The sequence below is a fragment of the Littorina saxatilis genome, linkage group LG10 (assembly GCF_037325665.1).
Source record: "Littorina saxatilis isolate snail1 linkage group LG10, US_GU_Lsax_2.0, whole genome shotgun sequence".
Taxonomy (NCBI): Eukaryota; Metazoa; Mollusca; class Gastropoda; order Littorinimorpha; family Littorinidae; genus Littorina; species Littorina saxatilis.
Window position 1 is genome coordinate 28770851 of NC_090254.1, and position 17500 is coordinate 28788350.

At 42.5% G+C, this 17500-nt stretch overlaps 1 protein-coding gene across 1 annotated transcript in view; it reads right to left on the bottom strand.

Annotated features, from left to right (window-relative positions):
* The window catches only part of LOC138978563 (protein hairy-like), a 51154-nt gene extending 38992 nt beyond the window's left edge, over window positions 1-12162 (bottom strand). The window contains exon 1 of the mRNA XM_070351309.1: window positions 12018-12162. Coding sequence (XP_070207410.1) covers window positions 12018-12026 — 9 coding nt within the window. The 5' untranslated portion in view covers window positions 12027-12162. The remainder of the gene's footprint in view (window positions 1-12017) is intronic.
* Window positions 12163-17500: the final 5338 nt, after the last annotated feature.

The following is a 17500-nucleotide window of genomic DNA, read 5'->3' on the forward strand; positions in this document are numbered from 1 at the left end:
GCTCAATAAATACATCATGGACTCCAAAAAATATATGATAGTGCAGATTCCGATTTGGGTAAAGGACTACTTTCCTCCCGACCTTTGACCTCGCGCCGAACAATGTGACACATTTGTATGAAGTTCTAAAATCGTATTGCACGGCTCAGAAAACCATATCAGTTGCACGCAAAAATGAATCTCAGAACTGATCTGATGTATGAGATGCAATAAGCAAAAGTTTCTTTCATTATGAAAGCAATGCAGGTCGAAAAAAACGAACATTCAACTTACAAGATAACCAGATGCTAGCGAACCAAAACAAAAACACGAGTACCCTCCCCTTGCATCGTTAGCAGACGACTTTTGAGAATCTGTCGGTAGTGTGTTTTGGTGTGCGCCTTCAGCTATCAAACATCGGCTGTTTCACGTGATTTGCGAGCAAGTCTACTCTTTTGCCTGGCTCTGCAGTAAGTCCACATATTTTTCCGTAATCCAGTCATATTCCTTCAAAATGCAATCAATCGGCGGTGACAGACGTGTCAGTCGGTCGCGTTTTCCTCTCACCCATACCAGTTTAAGTTCATCCATGCAAACACACTCGCAAAACAGTTTATCACGTAGATACATTTCAAATAGGGAGCAAATGGTTAAATCTAAACCTACATATTTGTTCCCTAAGATTTGCTTCTCTGTCAATAAGCCTAATTACACACGTTCGAGAAAAACAACGTGGAATCAATTCTGAATCGAGTAAGCCAAATGGGTCCCAACCCCGTTTCGCCCGTTCTGCCGACCTGAAACGCAAAACAAAAGAATTGTGCGCTTCAACTAAATTAATTTCTATTCGACTTCATTACTTTCTTGCAACTTATGAACCTTTACTTAAAGCTTTTAAATGGTCTGAAAGTAGTGTTACCGCGTACTTATCGATGCACTCATTCGTTTTATTTTTTCAGCGACGGTCACTTAGTTTAAAGTTGCAAAAGGGCTAAGTCTCGCTGGCAACAGTTTTACCCTGCACAGATCGCAACAGTGCCGCTAGTAGTCTACACTTCGTGTTTGATGGTAGAATGGGATATACAGATTACAACACTCGTGGTTTTTTATATGGCTTGTATTTCAGTCAAGACCCAGCGGGAATATCAATCGAGAGCCACTCGCCAGAGGCTCGTGTCTCCCGATGATATTCATCCGCTGGGTCTTGACTGAAATACAAGCCATATAAAAAACCACTCGTGTTGTAACCTATACATATATATATATATGTATAGGTTACAACACGAGTGGTTTTTTATATGGCTTGTATTTCAGTCAAGACCCAGCGGATGAATATCATCGGGAGACACGAGCCTCTGGCGAGTGGCTCTCGATTGATATTCCCGCTGGGTCTTGACTGAAATACAAGCCATATAAAAAACCACGAGTGTTGTAATCTGTATATCCCATTCTACCATCAAACACAAAGTGTAGACTACTAGCGGCACTGTTGCGATCTGTGCAGGGTAAAACTGTTGCCAGCGAGACTTAGCCCTTTTGCAACCTTAAACTAAGTGACCGTCGCTGAAAAAATAAAACGAATGAGTGCATCGATAAGTACGCGGTAACACTACTTTCAGACCATTTAAAAGCTTTAAGTAAAGGTTCATAAGTTGCAAGAAAGTAATGAAGTCGAATAGAAAATAATTTAGTTGAAGCGCACAATTCTTTTGTTTTGCGTTTCAGGTCGGCAGAACGGGCGAAACGGGTTTGGGACCCATTTGGCTTACTCGATTCAGAATCGATTCCACGTTGTTTTTCTCGAACGTGTGTAATTAGGCTTATTGACAGAGAAGCAAATTTTAGGGAACAAATATGTAGGTTTAGATTTAACCATTTGCTCCCTATTTGAAATGTATCTACGTGATAAACTGTTTTGCGAGTGTGTTTGCATGGATGAACTTAAACTGGTATGGGTGTCAGGAAAACGCGACCGACACGTCTGTCACCGCCGATTGATTGCATTTTGAAGGAATATGACTGGATTACGGAAAAATATGTGGACTTACTGCAGAGCCAGGCAAAAGAGTAGACTTGCTCGCAAAACACGTGAAACAGCCGATGTTTGATAGCTGAAGGCGCACACCAAAACACACTACCGAAAGATTCTCAAAAGTCGTCTGCTAACGATGCAAGGGGAGGGTACTCGTGTTTTTGTTTTGGTTCGCTAGCATCTGGTTATCTTGTAAGTTGAATGTTCGTTTTTTTCGACCTGCATTGCTTTCATAATGAAAGAAACTTTTGCTTATTGCATCTCATACATCAGATCAGTTCTGAGATTCATTTTTGCGTGCAACTGATATGGTTTTCTGAGCCGTGCAATACGATTTTAGAACTTCATACAAATGTGTCACATTGTTCGGCGCGATGTCAAAGGTCGGGAGGAAAGTAGTCCTTTGCCCAAATCGGAATCTGCACTATCATATATTTTTTGGAGTCCATGATGTATTTATTGAGCTATAAAAATACAACATATATACCCATACTGAAGTAACAGAGACAAAGAAGGGAGGTCATGGGATATATATATATATCCCATGACCTCCCTTCTTTGTCTCTGTTACTTCAGTATGGGTATATATGTTGTATTTTTATAGCTCAATAAATACATCATGGACTCAAAAAAATATATGATAGTGCAGATTCCGATTTGGGCGAAGAACTACTTTGCTCCCGACCTTTGACCTCGCGCCGAACAATGTGACACATTTGTATGAAGTTCCAAAATCGTATTGCACGGCTCAGAAAACCATATCAGTTGCACGCAAAAATGAATCTCAGAACTGATGATCTGATGTATGAGATGCAATAAGCAAACGTTTCTTTCATTATGAAAGCAATGCAGGTGGGAAAAAACGAACATTCAACTTACAAGATAACCAGATGCTAGCGAACCAAAACAAAAACACGAGTACCCTCCCCTTGCTTCGTTAGCAGACGACTTTTGAGAATCTGTCAGACCGTCCTTACCTGGCACGGTTGGGCTTCGCTATCATCAGCTGTTTCACGTGTTTTGCGAGCAAGTCTACTCTTTTGCCTGGCTCTGCAGTAAGTCCACATTGGCGATGAAGGTATCTAAGAACTTAACATGTGTGTATTTTTCCGTAATCCAGTCATATTCTTTCAAAATGCAATCAAGCGGCGGTGACAGACTTGGGTCCTGTTTTCCTCGCACCCATACCAGTTTAGGTTCATGCAAACACACTCGCAAAACAGTTTATCATGTAGATACATTTCAAATAGGGAGCAAATGGTTAAATCTACATATGTGTTCCCTAAAATTTGCTTCTCTGTCAATAAGACTAATTGTATAATAATGCGTTCGAAAAAAACAACGTGGAATCGATTCTGAATCGAGTCGAGTAAGCCAAATGGGGGCCAAACCGGTTTCCACGTTCCGCCGACCTGAAACGCAAAAGAATTGTGCGCTTCAACTAAATGGATTTCTATACGACTTCATTACTTTCTTGCAACTTATGAACCTTTACTTAAAGCTTTTAAACGGTCTGAAAGTAGTGTTACCGCGTACTTATAGATGCACTCATTCGTTTTATTTTTTCAGCGACGGTCACTTAGTTTAAGGTTGCAAAAAGGCCAAGTCTCGCTGAAAACACTGTTTCACACTCCAGAGATCGCAACAGTGCCGCTAGTAGTCTACACTTCGTGTTTGATGGTAGAATGGGATATACAGATTACAACACTCGTGGTTTTTTATATGGCTTGTATTTCAGTCAAGACCCAGCGGGAATATCAATCGAGAGCCACTCGCCAAAGGCTCGTGTCTCCCGATGATATTCATCCGCTGGGTCTTGACTGAAATACAAGCCATATAAAAAACCACTCGTGTTGTAACCTATACATATATATACACATACGTAAAACAATTACAAAAGATAAGCAAGGCAGAAAAACTATTCACATGACTATATACACGTTGTAGGCTATACATACATTCTTGCGTTATGAAACACTGATGCTTTATGGACAGATATGATCAATATGAAAATAATCAGAACGAAGTCTTCCATCACTGTGACTTTTCGTAATTTGACATTAAATGTAATGAGAGGTGTTTTTTGAAAGTATTGAGACTTGTTGGGACTCGAACTGATTCCGGGAGAGAATTCCACAAAACGCTGCCAGAATAAGCTAAACTTGATTTAAAGAGATCTATCCGCGGAATGGGGACGTTGAATTTTCGGCTTGGTTTGGCTTTAAATTTTGTAATGAAAGCACTCGGTGCATGGCCGGAAAGGATTTTGTGAAGGAGCACGCCTTTATTTGATTTAAATCTTTCTTTTAAAGGCAAAATCTTAAGTTTTTTATAATCGTCGAAAACAAGACTGGATTGTTTTAATAGAACTGATTTTAGTGCTCGTCTGTGTAGACTGTACAGTGGTTTTAAAATGTTTGCACTGGCAGAGTCCCAGATGGTCGAACAATAATCCGTGATGGTTTGTATGTATGCATTATAAAATAACCTTGAGTGTGGATCAAGAAAGTGCTTTAGAGAGAGAGAGAGAGAGAGAGAGAGAGAGAGAGAGAGAGAGAGAGAGAGAGAGAGAGAGAGAGAGAGAGAGAGAGAGAGAGAGAGAGAGTGGTTGATGTTGATGTTGATGTTGAGGTGGCGTTGTCAGGGAAGTTGAGGTTTGAGCGAAGAGGAAAAGCTTGATAGGCATCCGAAAGGATCTCGTGTGTCAAATGTGACATTTTTTTCTTATTTCATTTCAGTTTTAATTAACACCTGGTAAGTTGAACGCACGGGTACATGGCGTTTTAATTAAAGACAGTTTACCGCCATGTAGGCAGCCATACGCCATTTTCGGGGGATGCATTCTTGGTATTTTCGTGTTTCTATAACCCACAGAACTCTGACATGGATTACATGATCTTTTCCGTGTGCACTTGGTCTTGTGCTTGCGTGTACACATATGAGAAGAGGGATAAGGCACTAGTAGGTCTGCACATACGTTGACCTGGGAGATTAGAAAAATCTCCACCCTTAACCCACCATTCTCGGCCGGGATTCTAACCCACGACCTACCGCTTGGGAGGCTGGCGTCTGATTCACTAGGCCACTGCGCCCGTCTAGATACTTAATCAAAAGGGACAATCGAAAGACACTTTGTCAAATGGACTCAGTATCACATGGAATTGACAGTTTAAGCCTCAAACAAATTAGTTTTGAACTGATATATCGCATGATCAAGTTGCCGATTGTACTTCTTGAATAGTATATTTGCGAATCTGTCTCTATTATCACATAGCGAACGAGAACAAGAAGAAGAAGACATTGTTTTAACTCCGACTGCTCCCTTATTTAAACGCGTAATGTCCCTAACTGGCCCCTGCTGCAACTGAGAACGTTGGATCTCATTTTCATCGTTGTGATTTCTATCTGAAGTAATTTTAACAAAGACAATGAAAATGATGAATAAAATGAAGTAATGAAACGCGGATGTCGTTCAAACTCCGACTTCGGATCATCCAAGACCAATCGCAGTCGGCATTTTACTGTTGAAATTAGTTCATTTATAACTAATCAGAACAAAAACAAATTACTCTCTGCACAGAAAGCTTTAGTTGGCACAACATATTTAAAACAACAACAACATAAAAACACACAAAAAAGGCCTTATAAGTTGCCATAGACAGTTTAACAGTCTTCAGAGCGTCAGGGAAGTAGCTATTTCACAAAGACAGCCTTGGATGAACAGAACAAATTAAACAAGTCGCGTAAGGCGAAATTACTACATTTAGTCAAGCTGTCGAACTCACGGAATGAAACTGAACGCACTGTAGTTTTTCACCAAGACAGTACAGCTTCGTCAATCCCCGCGAGAAGGAAATCGCTCACCTTCCACGTGCAAAACGCAGTAAAATTAACACGCCAGAATAGCGCGGTAGCGTATTGTGCTAAGCAGGAAAGCGCGCTTTTCTGTATTCTTGTTAACTTTCGGAGCTTGTTTTGAATAGAACCTATCATATCTATATGCTTTTGGAATCAGGAAATGATAAAGAATAAGATGAAATAATTTTTAAATCGATTTCTTAATTTTTTTTCGTAAGACTAATTAATCTATTTTCGTTAATTGTGATCACATTTTAAGAGTAAACATGACATATGTATATATTTTTAGATTCAGAATATGATGAGGAATACGATGCAATCAATTTTAAGTCTGTTTGCGAAAATTTGATTTTAATGACAACTTTAATGAGCAAACTCATTAATTAAGTTTTAAGCCTCCAAGCTGAAATGCAATACCAAAGTCCGGGCTTTGTCGAAGATTACTTGACCAAAATTTCAACCAATTTGGTTGAAAAATGAGAGCGTGACAGTGCCGCCTCAAATTTCACGAAAAGCCGGATATGTCGTCATCAAAGCTATTTATGAAAAAAATGTCTGGAGATACCATACTCAGGATCTCTCATGTCAAGTTTCATGAAGATCGGTCCAGTAGTTTTCTCTGAATCGCTCTACACACACACACACACACACACACACACACACACACACACACACACACACACACACACACACACACACACACACACACACATAGACACACATACACCACGATCCTCGTCTCGATTCCCCCCTCTACGTTAAAACATTTAGTCAAAACTTGACTAAATGTAAAAAGAGCCCATGCGATCTCGTGTCAGGCGATTTTTTTTTTTAAATAGTGGGCTTTATTTTATCACTATTTTGCAATCGATTAGAATGAAGGTTCATTTTGGGGAAAGTCGCTAAACCTGGAACAGTTAAGGAGAAACAGCCGTACCAGACAAAAAAATGGATATTGCAAAGCGTTCTTTATATTGTCACATACTAGACTCTATCAGTAAATAAACGAACCACAAAAAATAAAATAAAAGTCACGCAACTCATCAGACTGATCATAATAAAAAATGTCTGCATTTGTTCCAGGTTGGACGCATGGGTGTGTAAAGTGGAACACTGTGTTGTCAAACTCGGAACACATACAAACACACCCTGACTCTCTTTCTAGCTCTGTCTGTGTCTCACACACACACATATATGCACCCACACACTCTCATTCACACACAAACAAGCACACTTTACCACACACACAAGATAAATAAATACGTCATAACATTTTGATTAAGCCAATTAATTTTATGTATTTATTTATTTAACGCCTGTACCGTTCAATCGGTGACTTCAGGTATTTAATTAACTGATCGATCTGGAAAAAATGCTAACTCTGGACAGAAATCTATTCTTGACAAAAATTTCTTTAAAAAAAAGCAGCCATTGACAGTAAGGAAGTCTTCCGTGCACACTTCTTCCTTTCTTGTTTTCATTTTCCTGGCCTGTGTGGTTTTGTTTGGGTACAAATCAAAAGCTTGGGCGACGCAGACGCCGACATTCAATTATCGGTGCTCTAATAGCAGTCGGGTTTTGACTGATGACAATTTGATCCATGTTAAAGATAAAGGAACTCCTAAAAGTATGATCAAATAAAATAACCAAAATAAGTGCCTTTCTCAGCAAAGGACATTTGAATGAAATTTTTAGGAATTGTTTATTAGCGAACCGAACAGGGGGAAATTTGTGTGTGCTCACTTTACATTCGAACAATCGAAAGTTTTGACGCTCATTTAAATCACAGGCACATCTTCTTCTTCTTCGCTCATGTTTTTTACGCGTATGACTGTTTTCACCCCGCCATTTAGTCAGCCATACGCCGCTTTTGGAGGATGCATACTTAGTATTTTTGTGTTTCTATAACCCACCGAATGCTGTCATGGATTACAGGACCTTTTTCGTGTGCACTTGGTCTTGTGCTTGCGTGTACACACAAAGGGGTCTGCACATAAGTTAACCTGGAAGATCGGAAAAATCTCCACCCTTAACCATCCTGGCGCGGTCGGGATTCGAACCCACGACCTTCCGCTTGGGAGGCCGGCGTCTGATCCACTAAGCACATGGCACCGTCTGGTTGGGCATGCATGGAGGAGTGGATGGGAGTTGAGCCGGCTTTCGCCCCGCATTATATCAAGAGGCAAGAAGAGTGCTTCCCAACTTCTACCCCCCACCCACCCACCCCCACTACCACCCCTCCAGTGTCATGTGCATGTAATCTGAATAGTCATTATTCATAGCTTTGAAATTAATTTTTCCTGACAATGTTTCCCTATCCTCAGCTAAGTTTTACCTCTCCCACCCCACATCCCTCCAGCTCCCCCCTCCCCCTCCCCCCTCAAACGCTTACCCACCTCCCGAGCTAACCCTGTCACATGCCTGATCAAGAGCCATATTTGTGTCACTTGAGGTGTGTTTTGTAGTGTACAAGGAGGTTGCACGTGTTTGGTTTTTCCCAGACACTCTAAATGGCACACGCCAGGTGTCGAGCCTTGAATCTTACACCCTCCCGACCGTCCCACCTGCATTGTTGTACCCCCCGTGTCTTATTCCATGCCGATCGCACCCTCTTATTTTATGTTATTGTACGACTTAAGCTCATTCAAATCAAGACGTGAACATAAGACCTGACTTCCGGTTGATGTCATAGTGAAGAAGCGTTGATCACATGACTTTTTGTCCAGCCAAGCGAAGTCGTCATTGTGTTTTAAATGGTGAACAAGTGAACTAGTCTATGAGTTAAAGAACATAATGCGTTTTACATTATTTTTCTTAAAGAAATAATCACGTTATCCTCAGCTTCTAGCCGGCTATAAGACAAAGCAAAGTTCTCGAAAGTCGAAGACGAAAACCACATGTAACGATACTCGCATTTTATCCTTGGCACAAAGGGTCAACAATCCCCAAAATAAGGCCTTAAATGAATAAGGCCTTATTTCAGGAAATAAGGGCTTATTTTCAAGAAATAAGGCCTTATTTCTAAAATAAGGGCTTATTTTTTTATGGGCTTATTTTTTTAAGGCCTTATTTTTTAAGGCCTTATTTTAGAATCTTATATGTAAGGCCCGAAGAGATGGTATAAATGAAACACACACACACACACACACACACACACACACACACACACACATACACATACACACACACACAGCTAGCCAACAGTATCAATGTGTTACTTACAACAAGACTGCAGGTTACTATTCTACATTCGCACAGCTCAAAAGAGGATACAAGTTGAGGTTAACGTCTTTTTTTAAAACTGCCTAGAAGTCCATGTGTCAGAATGGGAAAAACATGCAATTATCTAGAAAGGACCGTTATACTCAAGGCTTCTGGGTTAATGCCCTTTTACGTAGACCACGTGACAGATTAAGAATGTCCTTCTTCAGCGGCAATCCTCCTCAACGAGTGGTGAACGAATATTTTCCTCCCAATTAATTTCGGATTTGTGCTACTGTAAGTGATGTAACTTTCCTTTCTCTCTCTCTGTCTCTTTCTACGCCCTGACATTTTTCTTTAACCTGCGACTGAGGTATTTTGCTAGTATTGTTTTAATGTTTGTTTTAATTGCCTTTTTGATACCAAATGCATAAAACACCCAAATAACTTTTGGGGGCAAAGCCAATTAAACAGGAGTGAGTTTGCGCCAAATGAAGATGTCCAATACAAATCTGCCATGCGAACTCAAGAGTTTCTGTCCAAGTTTTTAAAATACATGGGGGACAAGCATCTTCCCACTTAAACACATTCTACAAATCATTAGCCTGGCCGCGAGCTGTGCAGATTTAGAAGCGTTTCTTGCTGAATTGATTGCACAAATTACCACACGTGTCATTTACAAGCCAGGGTGTAGATTTGTGGCATGTGTTTAATTCAATGGATTTTCTCTGGGGACTTGGAAGCACAGCCGGTTAATAGAGCACTGGACTGGCAATCATCCGGTTGCGGGTTCGAATCACGGCTGAGACTGACATGGGTCAACTTAATGGGCAGACTCAGAGACTGTTTCCATGTCCAAACCTCGTGTCATTACAGTGGCACGTAAAAGACTTCGATCGTTCTTCCAGAAGTGGCTAGTTAACCCTAAGAGCACACACACACACACACACATACACACACACACACTCACACACACACACACACACACACACACACACACACACTCACACACACACACACACACACACTCACACACACACACACACACACATACACCCACACACACACACTCACACACACACACACAGACACACACACACACACACACACACACACACACACACGAGTAGCGACTCTTGTTGCTGCTAGCTTTCTACTGGGAGGAAGCCACCCGGATTTGCCAGCAATGGGACAACAAAAAAGTATGAGCTAATTATTAAAGAGGAGAAATAGTTGTGTTTAGTTTTTGTTGGGTCTGCTTTCTTCTATTCAAGTTTGAACGGATTTTTCGTGGTGCAAATGCTCGGTTACTCGAAAACAAACGTCTCTTGAACGTGTTCTCGGTCCTTACTGGTCAGTAATGATGTGACACGTCATTTGTATGAGCTAATCATTGAAGAGGAGAAATAGTTGTGTTTAGTTTTTGTTGGATCTGCTTTCTTCTATTCAAACTAAGGCAGGCAGGTAGGATCTGATTTATAACAGTATGTTGCTGCAATGCCGGTGTCCTATTCGCTCGTTGTTCTGGAAAGTTGTTGTAACCTTTTCAAAGTTCACAGTCTCCATTTTTCAACTGCCATGGCTGTCGTAGCAGAGTATTGATGTCACCTCTCAGACTAGGCCTCTCCATGTCTTGGCACACCGAGACAAAGACGTCTTCTGTTGGTTGGAGACGACCAAGACCACCCGCCAGCCTCCATTTGGTTCCACAACGGGGGACGAGTTATCTGTGATGGCACCTGTTTTAAAGATTTTGGTTTGTATGTGCACTTTTTTGTCTTACGACTTTTGCCGAGATCGAATTGCATTTCCGGTCTCCCCTTCAATGATTTACGCATGTTATCTGCAATGCTTACATGTGAGGTCGTTCATTTCTTGGCGTGGATAGTGTGCACACAGCTCTTCCTTTCCTTTTAGCATTATTTTATTTCCCAACATGTCGGGCTTGTTTAACCCGACCCGTCACCTCCCTTTTAAATATCGAAATTTCAGGTTTGCTCTGCTATAATTAGACAGGAAGGGAGGGAGGGAGGAAGGTGGGTTAAATCGAATCCCCAAAACAGCTTGAAAAGACAGAGGCAAACAAACATATTTAACGACCGACAAACAGACAGAAAAACAGATGCAAAAGTAGGCTATTCGCAGTCACAGACAGACGAAGGGGAGAAAAGGAAAGAAAGAAGATGGAATATCAAACCTGGCTTTGTACGAGTGACCAAGACTTTTACAACGGTCTCGATGTCGCAGACGACTTCTCGCGCGGCGTCACCGTGGTGACAGACGACACGAGGGGCATATAATCTTTTCTGTCACAGGTGGATTACGTCCCTTCACCAGTCAGAGGAATAGGGAGGGGTGAAAAGGGGAGGGACGGGAGGGTGGGCTTGGAAGGTGCCTGCATGAGTGTGGGTCTTGGTGTGTTAACGATACTGGCGAATCCCTTTACACATTATTTCAGAGACGCAGACACAAGACGCAAATATACATTGACTAAAACTCAACACTGAAGCACCATCACAGATGTACAAGTACATGTACCTGCAAAAGGAATACAGGTAAGCAGCCAAAAAGTCGAACTGACAGGCATATGCGGACAGGAAGACTAACGTACAGCCAGCCAGCGAGACAGACATTTAGACAGACAGACAGACAGAATCGGATATTTACACAGAAAGAAACAACACGCAGACGGACAGAGAGGAACATGCACGCGTGCACATGCACTCACGCGCGCCTTCGCGCGCGCACACACACACACACACACACACGCACACACGCACGCACGCACGCACACGCACACGCACACGCACACACACACACACAAACACACACACACACACACACAAACACACTCACACACACGCTTGCGCCCCACCCTTCCTTCCTCGACAATACCGATTTCACATACACCACAACTACACGAAAAACGGAAGTGAAACCTGCTCACCTGAGACATCAAAGGGAGCCGCGGAGACGTGAAAATTGTCACTCTCCAGGGGTGCAAGAGTCCTTCCCCTTCCCCCCCCCGGCCATCAGGTCAGCGTGATGCATAGCAATCAGGGGATTACAGGTGTCGCGGAGGATTAGAACGCCAGCTCGAGCATGTCGCTTTGCATAACTCGTGGATTTGCAAACGACGCGCTTTTTCTCCCGCCTAGATATTAACTGAAACGGATATCATTTAAGAAATCATAATCAAGCGAGGCACTGCACTAATCACAAGGTCTTATAGCTGAGGAAAGAAAGGGTTCTTAATATAGACAACTTCATGTAGTAAGTGATAATTATGCGGGAAATTAGTTCAGGTGTTCGGCAAAGATGTAATTACTCCTGTCTATGTTTTCAACACTTCTCTTTTCTATTAGACCTACGCTTTATTTTCACGTATTCTCTTTTGTCTCGCGCTTAACATTAACCCTTCGTAGAAAACATTTTCTCAAAATTATTATTCTATTTTTACCAACTATTTTAGATGTTTTGTTGGAACCAGGGCAAAATACGATTCAGATGATTTTTTTTTTCTCTCATGGTTTTGCTGGGACAGTATCAGAAATTGAAATTGCTTTTATTGAGTTACACTGATTCGGATTTAGCCTCTTAGAAAATATCTAAAAACATTGCCTCAACGTGCACTTAGGCAGGCGACAATGTTCTTCCGCTTTGCCAATGGGTTAGATTTTAAACGCAACATTATCCGTGTGTTTTTGTTCTGTTTTTGTTTTGCAAAGTCAAAGGCACAAATATGAATTTGAACGGGTGAAATTGTGTATTTCTGCATATAATATACGGAAGGGCGAAGACAGCACTGTACTGCTTTCCATTTCGACAACTCAAGGTTATTTGAGTGTCTGGAGAGGCTGTTTTCCCGAATAACCAGGTGCCATGCCAGGGGAGGCAAATGTGTTTGCAGAAAGACTGACCTGTGAAATTGTCGGACTTCAACAGCAAACATGGCGCCCTCATGTTATAAGCTGGGCAAATCTTCCCCCGCGCGGAAACGCTCTTGGTTAGTTTGCAATGTTATTAGCGGCCTCGCGTTAAAATGGATACTTGTCATGCGCAGCGGAGGAAAAGGCCAGAGAAAAAGGAAGTTCCGGCAGACAAACGCCTGGCGGGAAGGGTAGAGTTCACACGTGCGCGCGTTTCGTTTCTGTCGGAGGCACGCGTAGGGGTCCGATAGAGTTGAGAGCGGAGACCCGAGAACGTGTGAGCGTCATCCAAATTACTTCCCTTGCTTTGACCTCTTCATTCGCCGAGGGTCATGTCAAATACCTCTCTGTTCCGTCCACACAATGAGAGTTTCGGGTTTACGCTAGCACGTCGGAGAGGCTCAGAGCACGCCAGATCGTCCGTTAGATGCCCAGACTGAGTTTCTATTCTAGAAAGGAACATGTTTCACTTTGCTCTCACTCTCACTCACAGATCCCGAACCCGCCAGGTTCGTAGAGGCACTGCACTGACGAGTGCTGCACCAGCTGTCTCCCCCTCTGACGGTTGTGAGCAATCTCCTCGGTTGTCACAAAGCTTTTCCCAGTCCACTCTGCAATGTTATCTGTCCATCTGTCTTCCCTGTTTCCTCTTCCCGTGCACCGTACCCTGGATTGATGGTTTTCGAGATCCGCCTGTTCTTGTTATATGGCCATACCATCTCAGCTTCCTTTTCTTGGCAGTGGTCAACAGGTCTTCATAGTGATCTACGTTCTGAGCGATGGTTCTGCGGACTTCCATGTTGGTAACGTGTTCTATGTAGGAGATGCCGAGGATTGTTCTAAAGCATCTCATTTCCACAGCTTGGATTTGCTTTTGCAGTTCTGCTGTGAGGGTCCATCACTCGCATGCATACAAGAAAATGCACACACACAAAAAGCGCACGGAGTAGCTTCAGTTTTTATATGAGACTGATGTTCTTGTCTCTCCAGATTGGCTTTAATTTTTTCACTGCACATGCTGCTGCTGTTTATGCAGTTCATGCCAGGATGTCGGTCTTCGGACCCTCTCCACTGATGTTTTGAAACAAGAGGCGGGGAAACAAGGTAGGGTCTCAAACTCGGTTACAATTTTCAAATGTAATAAAAACAACCAGCCAAACAAACAAACAAACATTAAGTTGAACATATAACCCAAGGTAACAATTGTCGTTCTAATGAGCTCTTGACCACAACGATGGAACTAAAGCATTCCTGCATCATGAACTCTAAACGACCCCGATCCTGACGTGTGTTTATGAGCCAGACGGCGAGAACAGTGATGGGATAACGACACGCATGAGGGTCGGGGCGGGGACTGGGACTGGACTGTCATTCCAGCTACTGCTCCTGTAAAGTACTGTTCACATGGACATTCTTCTTCTTCTTCTTCTTCTTCTTCTTCTTCTTCTTCTTCTTCTTCTTCTTCTCCGTTCATGGGCTTAAACTCCCACGTGCATTCGTGTTTTTTTGTACGAGTGGGTTTTTACGTGTATTGCCGTTTTTATCCCGCCATTTAGGCAGTCATACGCCGCTTTCGGAGGAACATAAACATCATGAGACAAGCTGTGGATCAGTTTAGTTGACGAGAAAATGTTGAAAATGTGGGGAGGTGCTTAGATTTGAGGATATGCCCATGTGAACATCCTGACCGAGTTCCAGCCGAATGTTTGCAGTCTTCTGGTCAATCAAATAATTGGACGTTGCAAGCCTTTTTTCAACATGCACTCCTTAAAACCTTCGTATGTGGCTACATTTGAACCTTGAGTGTTTTTCTCCTTGACGTTATTGTTTGATTTGTAACAATGGTTGCTATTGTCAAAATATAAGAATACCAAGTGTACTGGTTTTTACTTAGATTCTGTCCAGCGATTTTCCTTGGTTGTTTCTCTTCACGCATTAATGTTACCAATGTAGCCTGTACAACGACACCCTGCACCCTACAAGCGAGGCAAGTTGGCGGATCGCTTTAGTATAAACGGTGTGTGTGCATGTGTGTGTTCCATAAGAAACAGCAGGGATGCCCAAATCGTCCGCCCGATCGCCAGGGGCGAGTAAAAAATCCTCTGGGCTAGTAGAAACCGCCTGGCAACTCGCTCGGCTTGCCAGTGAAAGTTCTCGTCAAATGCGACTCTTTTGGTTGACATATCGAGTTTTAAAGCCATATTAACACCGCAGATGCAGCAACTGTGGTATGAACCGGGCCACCAACATTTCTGGTGGGCTAGTGATTCTCTTGAAGTTACTCGCCCAACTGGCGAGTTAAAATGTTGATATTTGGCCATCCCTGAACAGCTATCGGCGTCTTTGTCTTTTCTTTTTTCCCTTCATTTACTGATATTTGTATTTGTTTTTAATGTAACACCTTGCGCAATGAAAGCTTCGCATACATTCTCTCACTTCATTACGTGTAACAAGTTTACCCTGCAACAGAACGTGCTTTGGAAGTAAACACCAATCTAAGAAAATAAATTACAAACAACCAGCCAACCCCCCCCCCCCCCCCCCGACATTGTGCACGATACAGTGGAACCGCTCGTTTAAGACCCCTCCCCCCTCCGATTTAAGACTCCCTGTTTAAGACGATTTAAGACTCCCTGTTTAAGACGATGTAAGACTCCCTGTTTAAGACGATTTAAGACTCCCTGTTTAAGACGATTTAAGACTCCCGGTTTAAGACGATTTAAGACTCCCTGTTTAAGACGATTTAAGACTCGCTCGTTTAAGACCCCTCCCCCCTCCGATTTAAGACTCACCTAAATTAGGCTTGCTCTTTCTTCAAGTCTTCCAGGCTGTTGATAACCTTAGTGAGATTTGAAAGTCGTAAAAGAGGGGGGGGTTATACTGTATCAACAATACCATTCTAAAACGGTTTTTTGCGATGAAGCCCACTTTCCAGCTAATTTCACCCCATAAACCTGCCACAGACACAGTCTTTTTCAACTGATTCGTTCTCATTCGGCTCGAGCGCACATGGCTGAAATCGCCATACGGCGTGAAGTGTTTTTCGGGGCGTGTCCAAGCCCTCCCGGGGTGTACGTAAAGATGATTTAAGTGACAGTGACCAGCCAGAGTCTGTGTTCGTGGTCATGGCGTGAAATTTAGTGAGGCTTGACCGCCCCCGTTTTGGGGCCGCTGTGGTTTGAGTGGTGTTGTGTCATCGCACTTGACCCTTTGACCCTTTGGGGTTGAAAGACAGGACCTGTTCATGTTGTATGGGATGCAGCTGCTGTTATGATTCTAGAATTAAAAGAATACAACCATAATGTTTTGCTTAGTTTGTTGTGTGTTGTTGCGCCCGACAAAAATTATGTTTGTTGATTTTTCTTGTTGATCTATTTTTTTCTGTTTATAAAGCAATCTTGTTATTAAGTCTGCGGATTGTCATGGTTTTGTGTGTTTGTATATTTGGTCGCATATATTCAGCATTTTATTTATTCATGTATTTATTTATTTTAATTTTGGATGCTTTAGATACTTTTCTTTCATCAGTGAGTGATACGACGCAGTAGCACATGGCATTGCCATGTCAACAATACTGCACTTTTACAGGGGATACCATGATCAGAAGGGTAACATTATTTCTTTTCACAATGTCAGTACATCCATCTTCCACTACAATTTTGAAAGGAAAATGTTCGTCTCCAAGCCCATACATTCTTTGAAAACATGGCAGAGGTATACCACAAGCCACAATGATGAACAGGTTCTGTAACAATTCTGGCAAGTGACAATTAAAATTCCACTGTCAGAACCGATTCAGAACTGACTTTGACGCGAGTGACACTCCGCGTCAGCTAAGATGGCACGTAAAGAGAACCAAATAGCCTCTCCAACATAAATATTTTCCGTCCCACAGTTATGTAACCAAGTAAGAATAGCACCAACCGCACACGTGTGCGAGACAGTGAGCAATATAAATTACCAGTTACGCGGCAGAAGGCTGTACAGTTGCTCTGTATTCCTAAAAAAACCACGAAGTTTTGGAAGACAACACAGCAGGCAATGGAAAGAGAGAGAGTGAGTGTTGCCGGGAAAAAGGCTGCATCTTTGTTGTGTGTATATACAACGTTCAGGACGACACAATAGTGGACATTTGAAACTGAGAGTATGTTGGCTGACAAAAGGCTGTATCATCGTTCTGTATTCGTATAGAAGTTACGGTCTTTTGGAAGGCAAGAGAGAGGGCAATAGAAAGTGAATGTTGTCTGGCAGAAGGCTGTTCTTTCGTTCTTCATTCCTACACCAGTTCCGGCGTTTCGGATCGGAACCTGAGAGACCCTTTTTTCAGCCATTCTTTCACAACATTATGTCCCCTTCCCTTCGCTGGTTCAGTGTTACCCCCCTTTCAGCGCGTCTCCCTCTCCCAGTCAATATGGCCGCGGGCATCGTGCAATTACAGCCAGAGTAATCTCCCTGTTTAGCAGTTGGCCACCAGAGTAATGTCCTTTCCCTTCCATTCACA